General features: G+C 64.2%; 1 protein-coding gene across 1 annotated transcript in view; it reads right to left on the bottom strand.

Moving 5' to 3' along the window:
• LOC129198706 (neurexin-2-beta-like) overlaps positions 1-11,260 on the bottom strand; it is a 17,032-nt gene extending 5,772 nt beyond the window's left edge. The window contains exons 1-6 of the mRNA XM_054808241.1: positions 11,223-11,260; positions 10,735-10,993; positions 8,198-8,369; positions 5,682-5,771; positions 979-1,301; positions 269-347 (exon numbers count right to left, since the gene is read on the bottom strand). Of these exons, the coding sequence (XP_054664216.1) occupies positions 269-347; positions 979-1,301; positions 5,682-5,771; positions 8,198-8,369; positions 10,735-10,993; positions 11,223-11,260 (961 nt within the window). The remainder of the gene's footprint in view (positions 1-268; positions 348-978; positions 1,302-5,681; positions 5,772-8,197; positions 8,370-10,734; positions 10,994-11,222) is intronic.
• Positions 11,261-12,500: the final 1,240 nt, after the last annotated feature.

The raw sequence follows: 12,500 nt of genomic DNA, 5'->3' as shown, positions 1-12,500 counted from the left end.
TCACCGGCTCTTGCGCACACCCACGGCTGAGCGCGTTCCTCCGCGCACCGGCGCGCGTGCGAGCGTGTCCGCACGCGTGCGTGCCCCGGGCTCCCCCGCCCCTCCCTCGCACGCGCGTGGGGTGGCGTGTGATCGCGCGTGGGAAGGGCTGGGTGGGGGTGGGGGTGCGTGTGGGGGGTTGGGGGTTGTTGGGCGTGCCCCGGGCTGGCGTGCGAAGGCGTGTCGCACGCGCGTGTGCCCGGGGCGCCCCCCGCGGAGGAGCACCCACCTGTGCCGGGTTCACACTCCTCCAGGTCCTCGTCGTCGCTCGGGCACTCGGCCGAGGCCACCAGCAGGTCGTCCGTGTTCTGGGGGGGGGGGGGGGGCACACATTGGGGGGAGGGGTGGGGGGCACCGCCGACCCTCCCCCGCACAGCGCACCCCAGCGTGGGATGCCCCTCCCCCCATCTCTCCCCTCCCCCATTCAGCTCACCCCTCCCCCCATACAGCCCCTATAGCCCCCAGCCCCCCCATAACCACCCCTCCCCCCCATATCCCCCATCCCCCCCAATAACCCTCATCCCCCCTCCCCCACATCCCCCCTCCCCCCATATCTCCCCTCCCCCCCCACATCCCCCTCCCCCCATATCCCCCCATATCCCCCCTCCCCCCATACCCCCCCATATCCCCCCTCACCCCCCACATCCCCCCTCCCCCCACATCCCCCATCCCCTCCCCCACACCCCCTCCCCCCCCATATCCCCCCAATCCCCCCCTCCCCCACCCCCTCTTTTATTTTTTTTTTTTTGGGGGGTGTTTTTTGGGGGTTTTTTTGTTTTTTTTTTTTTTTGTTTTGGGGGGGTTTGGTTTTTTTTCTGTTTTTTGGGGGTGTTTTTTTTTTTGTTTGTTTTTTGGGTGTTTTTGGGGTTTTTTTTGGGGGGGGGGTTGGGGGTTTTTTTGGGTTTTTTTTTTGTGTTTTTTTTTTTCTTTGTTTTTTACCTGCGCGACGGCGTCGCGAAGGGTGGGCGACCGCCCGCGGCGGGTGGTGGTGGTGGCCATGGTGGTGGTGGTCTCCATGATGGTGGTGGCCATATCGGGCGGAGCCGGGGTGGCCCCCGGGGGCGCGGGGGGTACGGGGGGGGGTTCCCCCACCAATCGTAGGTCACCCTCCAGTCGCACGCGCGGGTGCCCCTCGGCCGCCAGCGCCAAAAGCTTCAGCCCGTTGTAATAAAGTCCCGAGAGTTGGCCCTGGAAGGGGCGGCCGCGATCGCGACCCCCGACTCGCACGGCCGCCTGGCTGTTGAAAATGGTGAGCTGCCGGCCTGCGGGGGAGGGGGAAGAAGAGTCGCACCACGGGGCCCGGCGTCGCACGGGGACGGGGAGGGGGGGGGGGGGAACCCTCGTCGTGTGTGGGGGGAACCCTCCGTGCGCTCGAGAGGAAAGGGGGAGGGGGGAGCGGGGGCCGGCGCGGGCGTTGCACGAGGGTCGCGGGGCGTCGATGGCCAGCGCGTGCGTTGCACGAGGGCCGGTGTGTGTGTTGCACGAGGGCTGTGGTGTGTTTACGGCTGGGGTGTGTGTTGCACGAGGGCCGGTGTGTGTGTTGCACAAGGGCTGTGGTGTGTTTACGGCTGGGGTGTGTGTTGCACGAGGGCCGGTGTGTGTGTTGCACGAGGGCTGTGGTGTGTTTATGGCTGGGGTGTGTGTTGCACGAGGGCCGGTGTGTGTGTGTGTTGCACGAGGGCTGTGGTGTGTTTACGGCTGGGGTGTGTGTTGCACGAGGGCCAGTGTGTGTGTGTGTTGCACGAGGGCTGTGGTGTGTTTACGGCTGGGGTGTGTGTTGCACGAGGGCCGGGGTGTGTGTGTGTTGCACGAGGGCTGTGGTGTGTTTACGGCTGGGGTGTGTGTTGCACGAGGGCCGGTGTGTGTGTTGCACAAGGGCTGTGGTGTGTTTACGGCTGGGGTGTGTGTTGCACGAGGGCCGGTGTGTGTGTTGTATGAAGGCCGTGGTGTATCGATGGCTGGCGTGTGTGTTGCACGAGGGCTGATGTGTGTGTTGCACGAGGGCTGCGGTGTATCGATGGCCGGCATGTGCATTGCACGAGGGCTGATGTGTGTGTTGTAAGAGGGTCACAGTGCATCAACGGCCATCGTGCATGTTGCACAAGGGCCATTGTGCGCATTGCACAAGGGCCGGCGTGTGTGTTGTACAAGGGCCACAGTGTATCGACAGCCGTCATGCATGTTGCACGAGGGCCATGGGGTGTTGACAGCCGGTGCGCATGTTGCACGAGGGCTGATGTGTGTGTTGTACGAGGGCCGTGGTGTATTGATGGCCAGTGTGTGCGTTGCACGAGGGCCGATGTGTGTGTTGCACGAGGGCCACGGTGTATCGATGGCCGGCATGTGCGTTGCACGAGGGCCAGCGTGTGTGTTGTACGAGGGCCGTGGGGTATCGACAGCTATTGTACGCGTTGCACGAGGGCCGATGTGTGTGTTGTATGAGGGTCACAGCGTATCGAGGGCCATCGTGCATGTTGCATGAGGGCCGGCGTGTGTGTTGCACGAGGGCCAATATGTGTGTTGTACGAGGGCCGCGGTGTATCAATGGCCGCTGTGCGTGTTGCACAAGGGCTGGTGTGGGCGTTGTACGAGGGCCGCGGTGTATTGACGGCCATCATGCATGTTGCACGAGGGCTGGCGTGTGTGTTGCACGAGGGCCACGGTGTATCGATGGCCGGTGTGTGTGTTGCATGAGGGCAGGCGTGTGCATTGCACGAGGGCCGACATGTGCATTGCACGAGGGCTGCAGGGCATCAACGCCCACCATGCACATTGTACGAGGGCTGATGCGTGTGTTGCACGAGGGCCGTGGTGTATCAACGGCCACCATGCACGTTGCACGAGGGCCGACGTGCATTGCACAAGGGCCACCTGCGTGCTCCACAAGCATATGTCGCATGAGGGGCATCTGTGCGCTGCACAAGCGTGCATCGCACGAGGGCCGCGGGGCGCTTTGCTCCAGGACGCGTAGCCCGAGAACCGCGCGTGCAACGCACCGGCTGTGCGCACCGCGCCGTTTGCACGACCGCGCCGTGCGGTAAGGGGCCACGAGCGCTTCGCACGAGGGGTCCCACCCTGCCTCCCGCTTGCACGAGGAGCGGCACTGCGCACCCCCCCCGCCGCCCCTCCCCCCCCCACATGTGCCCCTCCCCCAATGTGCCCCTCCCCCACATGTGCCCCCCCCTCGTGTGCCCCTCCCCCACCACATCCGCCCCTCCCCACGTGTGCCCCTCTCCCAGTGTGCCCCTCCCCCACGTGTGCCCCTCCCCCACGTGTGCCCCTCCCCCCACATGTGCCCCTCCCCCCCCGTGCCCCTCCCCCCCCCGTTAAAGGGACCCCAACACCCTCCCAGCCCCTTTAACCCTCTGAGCTGCGCCCGGGGGGGGGGGGCCCCCTCATTTTGGGCTCAATTTGGCCGGTTTCGGTTCAGCTGGGGGTGGGCGGGGCAGAAGGGGTGGGGGGGGGGTGGGGGGGAGGAATCCTGCCTGAGCGAGGCCGGGGCGTGCGAGAACGAACGCGCGCGAACGTGCGAGGGCGCGGGCGAGGGCGCGTGCGAAGCCTCGCACGGCCCCTCGCCCGCGCTCTCGACGCCTCGCGCGCGTTCCGGTTTTCGTGCGCGTGCCCCCCCCCCCCCCCCATAACTAATCACCGGGCCAATTAGTGTCACTAATTAGTGCGGTTATTACGCGGGTTTTAGCTTCGTTTATGCTGGTTTAGGGGGGGAGGGGCGGGGGGGGGGGGGGCGGCAGCACTCAAAGGGTTAAAGCGCGGTTTAGGGGGCGGTTAAGTTCGTTAGCGTCCCTTTAACCAGGCGGGTTAACGGGTTAAACCGGGTTAATGAGGGTTAATGAGGGGGGGGGCGGGGCTGAGCCCACCCGCCAACACATCTGGGGGGAGGGGGGGTGGGTTTGTGTCATCCCCCCCCCCCCACCACCACCCTGGATGGTTGGGCCCTGGGGGGAGGGGGGGGGCAAGAGCTGGGGGACACCCCAAAAATGTGGGTGCTCGAACAGCTGGGTGCCCCCCCCCAAAAAAAAATTTGGGTGCTCAAACAGCTGGCACCCAAACACCCGGGTGCCAAACATCTGGGTGCCCAGATAGCTGGGTGCCAAACATCTGGCTCCGAGACACCTGGGTGCCCGAACAGCTGGGAGCCCGAACATCTGGCTCCGAGACACCCAGGTGCCCAAACATCTGGGTGCCCAAACAGTTGGGTCTCCAAACATCTGGCTCGCAAACATCTGGGTGCCTGAACATCTGGGAGCCCGAACATCTGGGTGCCCAAATGTCTGGGTGCCCAAACATCCAGGTGCCAAACATCTGGCTCCCAAGCATCTGGATGCCCAGACATCCGGCTCCCAAACATCTGGATGCCCAGGCATCCAGGTGCCAGAACATCTGGGTGCCAAACAGCTGGGTGCCAAACAGCTGGGTGCCAAACAGCTGGGTGCCCAGTCACCTGGGTGCCCAAACATCTGGGTACCAGACACCCAGATGCCCAAACAGCTGGATGCCCAGACATCTGGACGCCCAAACATCTGGATGCCCAGACACCCGGGTGCCAAATATCTGGGTGCCAAACACCCGGCTCCCAGACACCCGGGTGCCCAGACATCTGGCACCCAAACATCTGGACACCCAAACACCTGGATGCCCAGACATCTGGCTCCCAGACACCCAGGTGCCCAAACATCTGGGTGCCCAAACATTTGGCTCCCAAAACATCTGGATGCCCAGACACCCGGGTGCCCAAACATCCGGACACCCAAACATCTGGATGCCCAGACATCTGGCTCCCAGACACCCAGGTGCCCAAACATCTGGGTGCCCAAACATCTGGCTCCCAAAACATCTGGATGCCCAGACACCTGGGTGCCCAAACATCTGGATGCCCAGACATCTGGCTCCCCAAACATCTGGACACCCAAGCATCTGGATGCCCAAACATCTGGACGCACAAACATCTGGATGCCCAGACACCCAGGTGCCCAAACACCCGGACACCCAAACATCTGGCGCCCAAACATCTGGACACCCAAACATCCGGGCGCCCAAACATCTGGCTCCCAAACATCTGGACACCCAAACATCTGGACACCCAAACATCTGGGCGCCCAAACATCTGGCGCCCAAACATCTGGCTCCCAAACATCTGGACACCCAAACATCTGGGCGCCCAAACATCTGGCGCCCAAACATCTGGCGCCCAAACATCTGGACGCCCAGACACTTGGGTGCCCAAACATCTGGACACCCAAACATCTGGCTCCTAAACATCTGGACGCCCAAACATCTGGACGCCCAAACATCTGGACGCCCAGACACCTGGACACCCAAACATCTGGACGCCCAGACACCTGGCTCCCAAACATCTGGACACCCAAACATCTGGCTCCCAAACATCTGGACACCCAAACATCTGGCTCCCAAACATCTGGACGCCCAAACATCTGGCTCCCAAACATCTGGACGCCCAGACACCTGGCTCCCAGACCCCCCAGCTACCCAAACCGGGTGCTCCGGCCGCCCGGCTGGCGGGTGGGTGGGTGGGGGTGGGGTGCGGTCCCGCAGGGTTTGGGGGGGTGCGGGGGCGTGCGGGGGGGGGGGTGGGTGGGGCGGGCGGCGCTGCGGGCGCGCGTTACCTTTGTCGAGCAGCCACTCATCGACCACCCGCCCCAGGCGGTAGGGGATGCGCTGCCGCGCCAGCGCCAGCCGCTCGCTGTCCCCGCTGCCTTCGGAGGGAGGAGAAGAGGGGTTACGGCACGCGGCGCCGCCGTGACATCACGGGCAGCCGCCGCGGTGACGTCGCGGGTATGGCCGCCGCGGCGGTGACATCACGGGCATGGCCGCCGCCGCGGTGACGTCACGGCGGTCTGGGCTTTGCCGCGGGGCAGGGGGGGCGGTGTCGGTCGGTCGCCGTCGGCCACTGACGTCACCGTAACGGGACTATGATGTCACCGTTGGCGTACGCGGTCGGCCTCGCCGCGGCACGGCTGGGACCTCGCCGCCGCTGGCGGCACCGGCGGGGACAGAAGCGTGACGTCACCGCCGCCATCACGGCGGCGCGGTCGGTGCCGCGGCGTCGCCGTTGGCGTCGCCGTGCCGTGGCGTCACCGCTGAGGTCACCGGGCCACCACCGTGATGTCACCGGGGTGGGGGTGGGGGGCGTCACAGCCGGGACGTGGCCGCGTTCGGGGCGGGGGAGGGGTGGGGGTGGGGGGTTTATGCGGCGTTTAGGGGGGGCGTTGGGGGGGGGGGGGGGGCCCCTTCGTTAGCGCCCTCGTTAGGCTTGTTAGTGGGGGGGGGGGAGGGGGCATCTGGCACATCCAGAGGGTATGGGGGGGCTATAGGGGGCTATGGGGGTTCTATAGGGTTCTATAGGGGGCTATAGGGGGCTATGGGGGGCTATGGGGGTTCTATAGGGTTCTATAGGGGTTCTGTAGGGGGCTATAGGGGCTCTATTGGGGTTCTATAGGGGCTATAGGGGTTCTATAGGGGTTCTATAGGGGTTCTATGGGGGGCTATAGGGGTTCTATAGGGGTTCTATAGGGGTTCTATGGGGGGCTATAGGGGTTCTATAGGGGCTATGGGGGGCTATAGGGGTTCTATAGGGGTTCTATAGGGGTTCTATGGGGGTTCAGGGGAAACTATAGGGGTTCTATAGGGGTTCTATAGGGGCTATAGGGGTCCTATAGGGGGCTATAGGGGCTATGGGGGCCTATAGGGGTTCTATAGGGGTTCAGGGGAAACTATAGGGGTTCTATAGGGGGGTATAGGGGTTCTATAGGGGTTCAGGGGAAACTATAGGGGTTCTATAGGGGGGTATAGGGGTTCTATAGGGGTTCTATAGGGGTTCTATAAGGGCTATGGGGGCTATAGGGGTTCTATAGGGGCTCTATAGGGGTTCTATAGGGGTTCTATAGGGGCTATGGGGGCTATAGGGGTTCTATAGGGGCTCTATAGGGGTTCTATAGGGGTTCTATAGGGGCTATGGGGGCTATAGGGGTTCTATAGGGGCTATGGGAGGCTATAGGGGTTCTATAGGGGTTCAGGGGAAACTATAGGGGTTCTATAGGGGTTCTATAAGGGCTATGGGGGCTATAGGGGTTCTATAGGGGCTCTATAGGGGTCACAGGAGGCCTAAAGGGGGTCCAGGGACCTATAAGGGTGCTGCAGGGGCCTATAGGGAGGGCTATAGAGTGCCTGTGGGTGCTATAGGGGAGCTTTGGGGTGCCCACGGGTGCTATAGGGTGCTACGGCGTATCTCTAAGTGCTGTACGTGCCCTTAAGTGCTCCAGGGCGCCCATGGGTGCCATAGGGTGTTTCTGGGGTGCCTATGGGTGCCATAGGGTGTCTTTGGGGTGCCATAGGGTGGTGCCTATGGGTGCCATAGGGTGTCTTTGGGGTGCCATAGGTTGTCTCTGGGGTGCCTATGGGTGCCATAGGGTGTCTTTGGGGTGCCATAGGGTGCTATAGGGTGTCTTTGGGATGTCTCTAAGCGCTCCAGGGCACCCATGGGTGCCACGGGATGGCTCTGGGGTGCCTATGGGTGCTATAGGATATCTTTGGGGTGCCATAGGGTGCCATAGGGTGTCTTTGGGGTGTCTCTAAGTGCTCCAGGGCACCCATGGGTGCCATAGGGTGTCCCGGGGGTGCCATAGGGTGCTATAGGGTGTCTTTGGGGTTCCATAGGGTGCCATAGGGTGTCTCTGGGGTGTCTCTAAGCGCTCCAGGGCACCCATGGGTGCCACGGGATGGCTCCGGGATGCCCGTGCTCGCCATAGGGTGTCCCCGGGGTGCCATAGGGTGCTATAGGGTGTCTTTGGGGTTCCATAGGGTGCCATAGGGTGTCTCTGGGGTGTCTCTAAGTGCTCCAGGGCACCCATGGGTGCCATAGGGTGTCCCTGGGGTGCCATAGGGTGCTATAGGGTGTCTTTGGGGTTCCATAGGGTGCCATAGGGTGTCCCTGGGGTGCCATAGGGTGTCTCTAAGCGCTCCAGGGCACCCATGGGTGCCACGGGATGGCTCCGGGATGCCCGTGCTCGCCATAGGGTGTCCCCGGGGTGCCCGCGAGTGCTGTGGGTGTCCCCGTGGGTGCCTCCATGGGTGCCCCCACCCCCCCACCCCACCGTGGGTGCCCCCGGGGGTGCCGTGGTACCTGGGGGGTAGCGCTCGTGCAGGGGGCCGCCGTCCACCTGGAGGGTGGCGTTGCCGCCGCTGCGGGTGAAGCGGACGACGTGGAATCGCCCGTCGCTGACGGCCGCCCCCCGCTCCTCCAGCGCGATGTCCTCGGTGCCCACGTTGAACAGCACCCCCACGGCACCCTGCGCCTGCGCGTGTGTGTGTGGGGGGGGCACCCATGGGTCCCTGCCCCATACCCGTGGGTCTCTGCCCCACGGTCAGCCCACACAGACCCCCCCCCCCCCCCACCCACCACCCCCTCCGCCAACACACGCTGGGGTCCCTCCTGCAGCGGTTGGGGGGGCAATGGGGACCCTCCTGCCCCACATCTGCCCCACATCTGCCCCACATCTGCCCCACACCCCCCCACACACACACCAGGGTCCCTCCTGTGGTGGGTGAAGGACCCCCCCCTGCCCCACAGATGGGGGACAACCCCCCCCCTCCCCAAATCGGGTGTCGGGGGCCCCCCCAGCCCCACACGCTAACGAAGGCAGGTGCTAATGGGGGGGGGGGCCTGGAGGTATTGGGGGGGTGGGGGTGGAGCTGTCAGAGCGATCCCCACCAGGGGTCCGGACCACCCCGGACCCCCCCCTTTATCATGTGGAGCTGCAGGAAGTTCCCCAGCCCCATGTACCCCCTTCCCCCCCTATTTCCCCCCATTTCCCCCCCGTTTCCCCCCTGTTCCCCTCCATTTCCCCCCCATTTTTGCACCATTCCCCCCCATTTCCCCTTGTTTCCCCCCATTTCCCCCACATTTCCCCTTTCGATGTGGAGCTGTGGGAAGTCCCCCAGCCCCTCATACCCCCATTTTCCCCCTGTTTTCTTCCTGTTTCCCCCCCATTTCCCCCCCATTTCCCTTTACAGTATGGAGCTGCAGCAAGTCCCCCAGCCCCATACCCCCATTTCCCCCATTTCCCCCCCATTTCCCCCCACTTCCCCCCCCCTTTCTCCCCCTTATGATGTGGAGCTGCAGGAAGTTCCCCAGCCCCATGTACCCCCATTTCCCCCGTTTCCCCCATTTCATCCCCATTTCCCCCCCACTTCCCCCCCATTTCTTCCCTTTATGATGTGGAGCTGCAGAAAGTCCCCCAGCCCCCTGTACCCTCGTTTCCCCCCATTTCCCCCTCCTTTCCACCCCATTTCCCCCTCATTTCCACCTCACTTCCTCCCACGAGGTGGAGCTGCAGGAACTCCCCCAGCACCCTGTACCCCCATTTCCCCCAATTTCCCCCCATTCCCCCGCTTCCCCCCCATTTCCCCCCCACTTCCCCTTACAATATGAGCTGCAGAAACTCCCCCAGCCCCCTGTACCCCCAGCATTTCCCCCCATTTCCCCCTCATTTCCACCCATTTCCACCCCATTTTCCCCCACTTCCCCTTACAATATGGACCTGCAGGAACTCCCCCAGCCCCCCGTACCCCTATTGCCCCCGTACCCCCCTGTTTCCCCCCCACTTCCCTCCCGTTTCCCCTTATGATGTGGAGCTGCAGGAGCTCCCCCAGCCCCCTGTACCCCCATTTCCCCCTGCTTCCCCCCCACTTCTGCCCCAATTCCCCCCATTTCCCCTTATGATGTGCAGCTGCAGGAAGTCCCCAGCCCCCTGTACACCCATTTCCCCCTCATTTCCCCCCATTTCTGCCCCATTTTCCCTCACTTCCCCCCCCACTTCCCCTTATGATGTGGAGCTGCAGGAACTCCCCCCGTACCCCCATTTCCCCCCATTTCTCCCCATTCCCCCTGCTTCCCCCCCATTTCTGCCCTACTTCCCACTTCCCCCTAATTTCCCCTCATTTCCGCCCCATTTCCACCCCACTTCTCCCCCCACTTCCCCTTACAATGTAGAGCTGCACAAACTCCCCCAGCCCCCCGTACCCCCATTTCCCCCATTCCTGCCCTACTTCCCCCCAATTCTCCCTCATTTCCACCCCATTTCCCCCCACTTCCCCCCCACTTCCTCCTCCATTTCCCCTTATGATGTAGAGCTGCAGGAAGTTGCCCAGCCCTCCCGTATCCCCATTTCCCCCATTCCTGCCCTACTTCCCCCTGCTTCCCCCTCATTTCCCCCCACTTCCTCCTCCGTTTCCCCTTACGATGTGGAGCTGCAGGAAGTCCCCCAGCCCCCCGTACCCCCATTCCCCCATTCCCGCCCTACTTCTCCCCTGCTTCCCCCTCATTTCCCCCCCATTTCCCCCCACTTCCTCCTCTGTTTCCCCTTACGATGTGGAGCTGCAGGAACTCCCCCAGCCCCCCCGTACCCCCATTTCCCCCCATTCCCCCATTCTTGCCCTACTTCCCCCCCACTTCCTCCTCATTTCCCCCCCATTTCCCCCCACTTCCCCCCCACTTCCTCCTCCGTTCCCCCTTACGATGCGGAGCCGCAGAAAGTCCCCCAGCCCCCCCGTACCCCCATTTCCCCCCATTCCCCCCATTCCCGCCCCGCTTCCCCCTCATTTCCCTCCCCATTCCCCCCCACTTCCCCCCCTCCCACTTCCTCCTCCGTTTCCCCTTACGATGTGGAGCTGCAGGAAGTCGCCCAGCCCGGCCGCGCTCTCCACGCGCAGCAGGACGGCGTCGCGCTGGTGGGTGCTGAAGCCCAGGGCCAGGCGGTCGGCGCGGGTGCTGGGTCGGTCGTTGGGGGGCCACGTGTAGGTGATCAGGGCCCCCCCCTTCCCGAAGATGTAGGTGGTCCCCGCTGCGGGGGAGGGGGAGAGCGTCAGGGTGGGGGATGGGATGGGATGGGGGGGGGGGGAGGGGGGAACCCCCCCGGTCCTGGGGGAACACGCGCGTGCACGCAGGGCCTGTGATGGAGGTCAGCGTCCGGTATGGGTGGGCTCGCACGAGGGTCGGGGCTTGCACGAGGGTCGGGGCTCGTATGAGGGTTCAGCCTCGCACAAGGGTTGGGGCTTGCACGAGGGCTCAGCCTCACACAAGGGTCGGGGCTTGCACGAGGGTCAGGGCTCGCATGAGGGCTCAGCCTCACACAAGGGTCGGGGCTCACGCAAGGGCCAGGGCTTGCACGAGGGTCAGGGCTCGCATGAGGGTTCAGCCTTGCACGAGGGTCGGGGCTTGCACAAGGGCTCAGCCTCACACAAGGGCCAGGGCTCACACAAGGGCCAGGGCTCACACAAGGGCCGGGGCTCGCACAAGGGTCGGGGCTCGCACAAGGGTCGGGGCTCGCATGAGGGTCGGGGCTCGCATGAGGGTGCGGGCTCGCACGAGGGTCGGGGCTTGCATGAGGGCTCAGCTTCACACGAGGGCCAGGGCTCGCACAAGGGTCAGGGCTCGCACGAGGGCTCAGCCTTGCACAAGGGCCAGGGCTCGCACAAGGGTTGGGGCTCGCATGAGGGCTCAGCCTCACACGAGGGCCAGGGCTCACACAAGGGCCAGGGCTCACACAAGGGTACAGGCTCGCACGAGGGCTCAGCCTCACACGAGGGCCAGGACTCACATAAGGGTCGGGGCTCACATGAGGGCTGGGGCTCGCACAAGGGCTGAGCCTTGCACAAGGGTTGGGGCTTGCACGAGGGCTCGGCCTTGCACGAGGGCCAGGGCTCACATGAGGGTCGGGGCTTGCACGAGGGCTCAGCCTCACACAAGGGCCAGGACTCACATAAGGGTCAGGGCTCACATGAGGGCTGGGGCTTGCACGAGGGCTCAGTCTCGCACAAGGGTTGGGGCTTGCACGAGGGCTGAGCCTCACATGAGAGCCAGAGCTTGCACGAGGGCTCAGCCTCGTACGAGGGCCAAGGCTCACACAAGAGCCAGGACTTGCATGAGGGCTCAGCCTTGCACAAGGGCCAGGGCTCGCACGAGGGCCAGGGCTCGCACAAGGGTTGGGGCTTGCACGAGGGCTCGGCCTCACACGAGGGCCAGGTCTTGCACAAGGGCCAGGTCTCACACGAGGGCTCAGCCTCACACGAGGGTCCGGGCTTGCACAAAGGTTCAGCCTCACACAAGGGTCAGGGCTCACATGAGGGCTCGGCCTCACACGAGTGCCGGGGCTCGCACAAGGGCTTGGCCTCACACAAGGGTCAGGGCTCACACGAGGGCTCAGCCTCACACGAGGACCGGGACTTGCACAAGAGCTCAGCCTCACACAAGGGCCAGGGCTCACACAAGAGCCGGGACTTGCACGAGGGCTCAGCCTTGCACGAGGGCCCAGCACACACTCCCTGCCCCAGCCCCACATCACGACGGGGCACACGCGCCCCCGGAGCACGCCGGGACCGTTCACACTCGCGCAGGGACGTGCACACCCACCCACCCCCACCCTCTC

The sequence above is a fragment of the Grus americana genome, chromosome 35, assembly GCF_028858705.1.
Source record: "Grus americana isolate bGruAme1 chromosome 35, bGruAme1.mat, whole genome shotgun sequence".
NCBI classification, from domain to species: Eukaryota; Metazoa; Chordata; class Aves; order Gruiformes; family Gruidae; genus Grus; species Grus americana.
The sequence above is the reverse complement of the archived record's forward strand: the minus strand, read 5'-3'. Positions and strand labels throughout refer to the sequence as shown.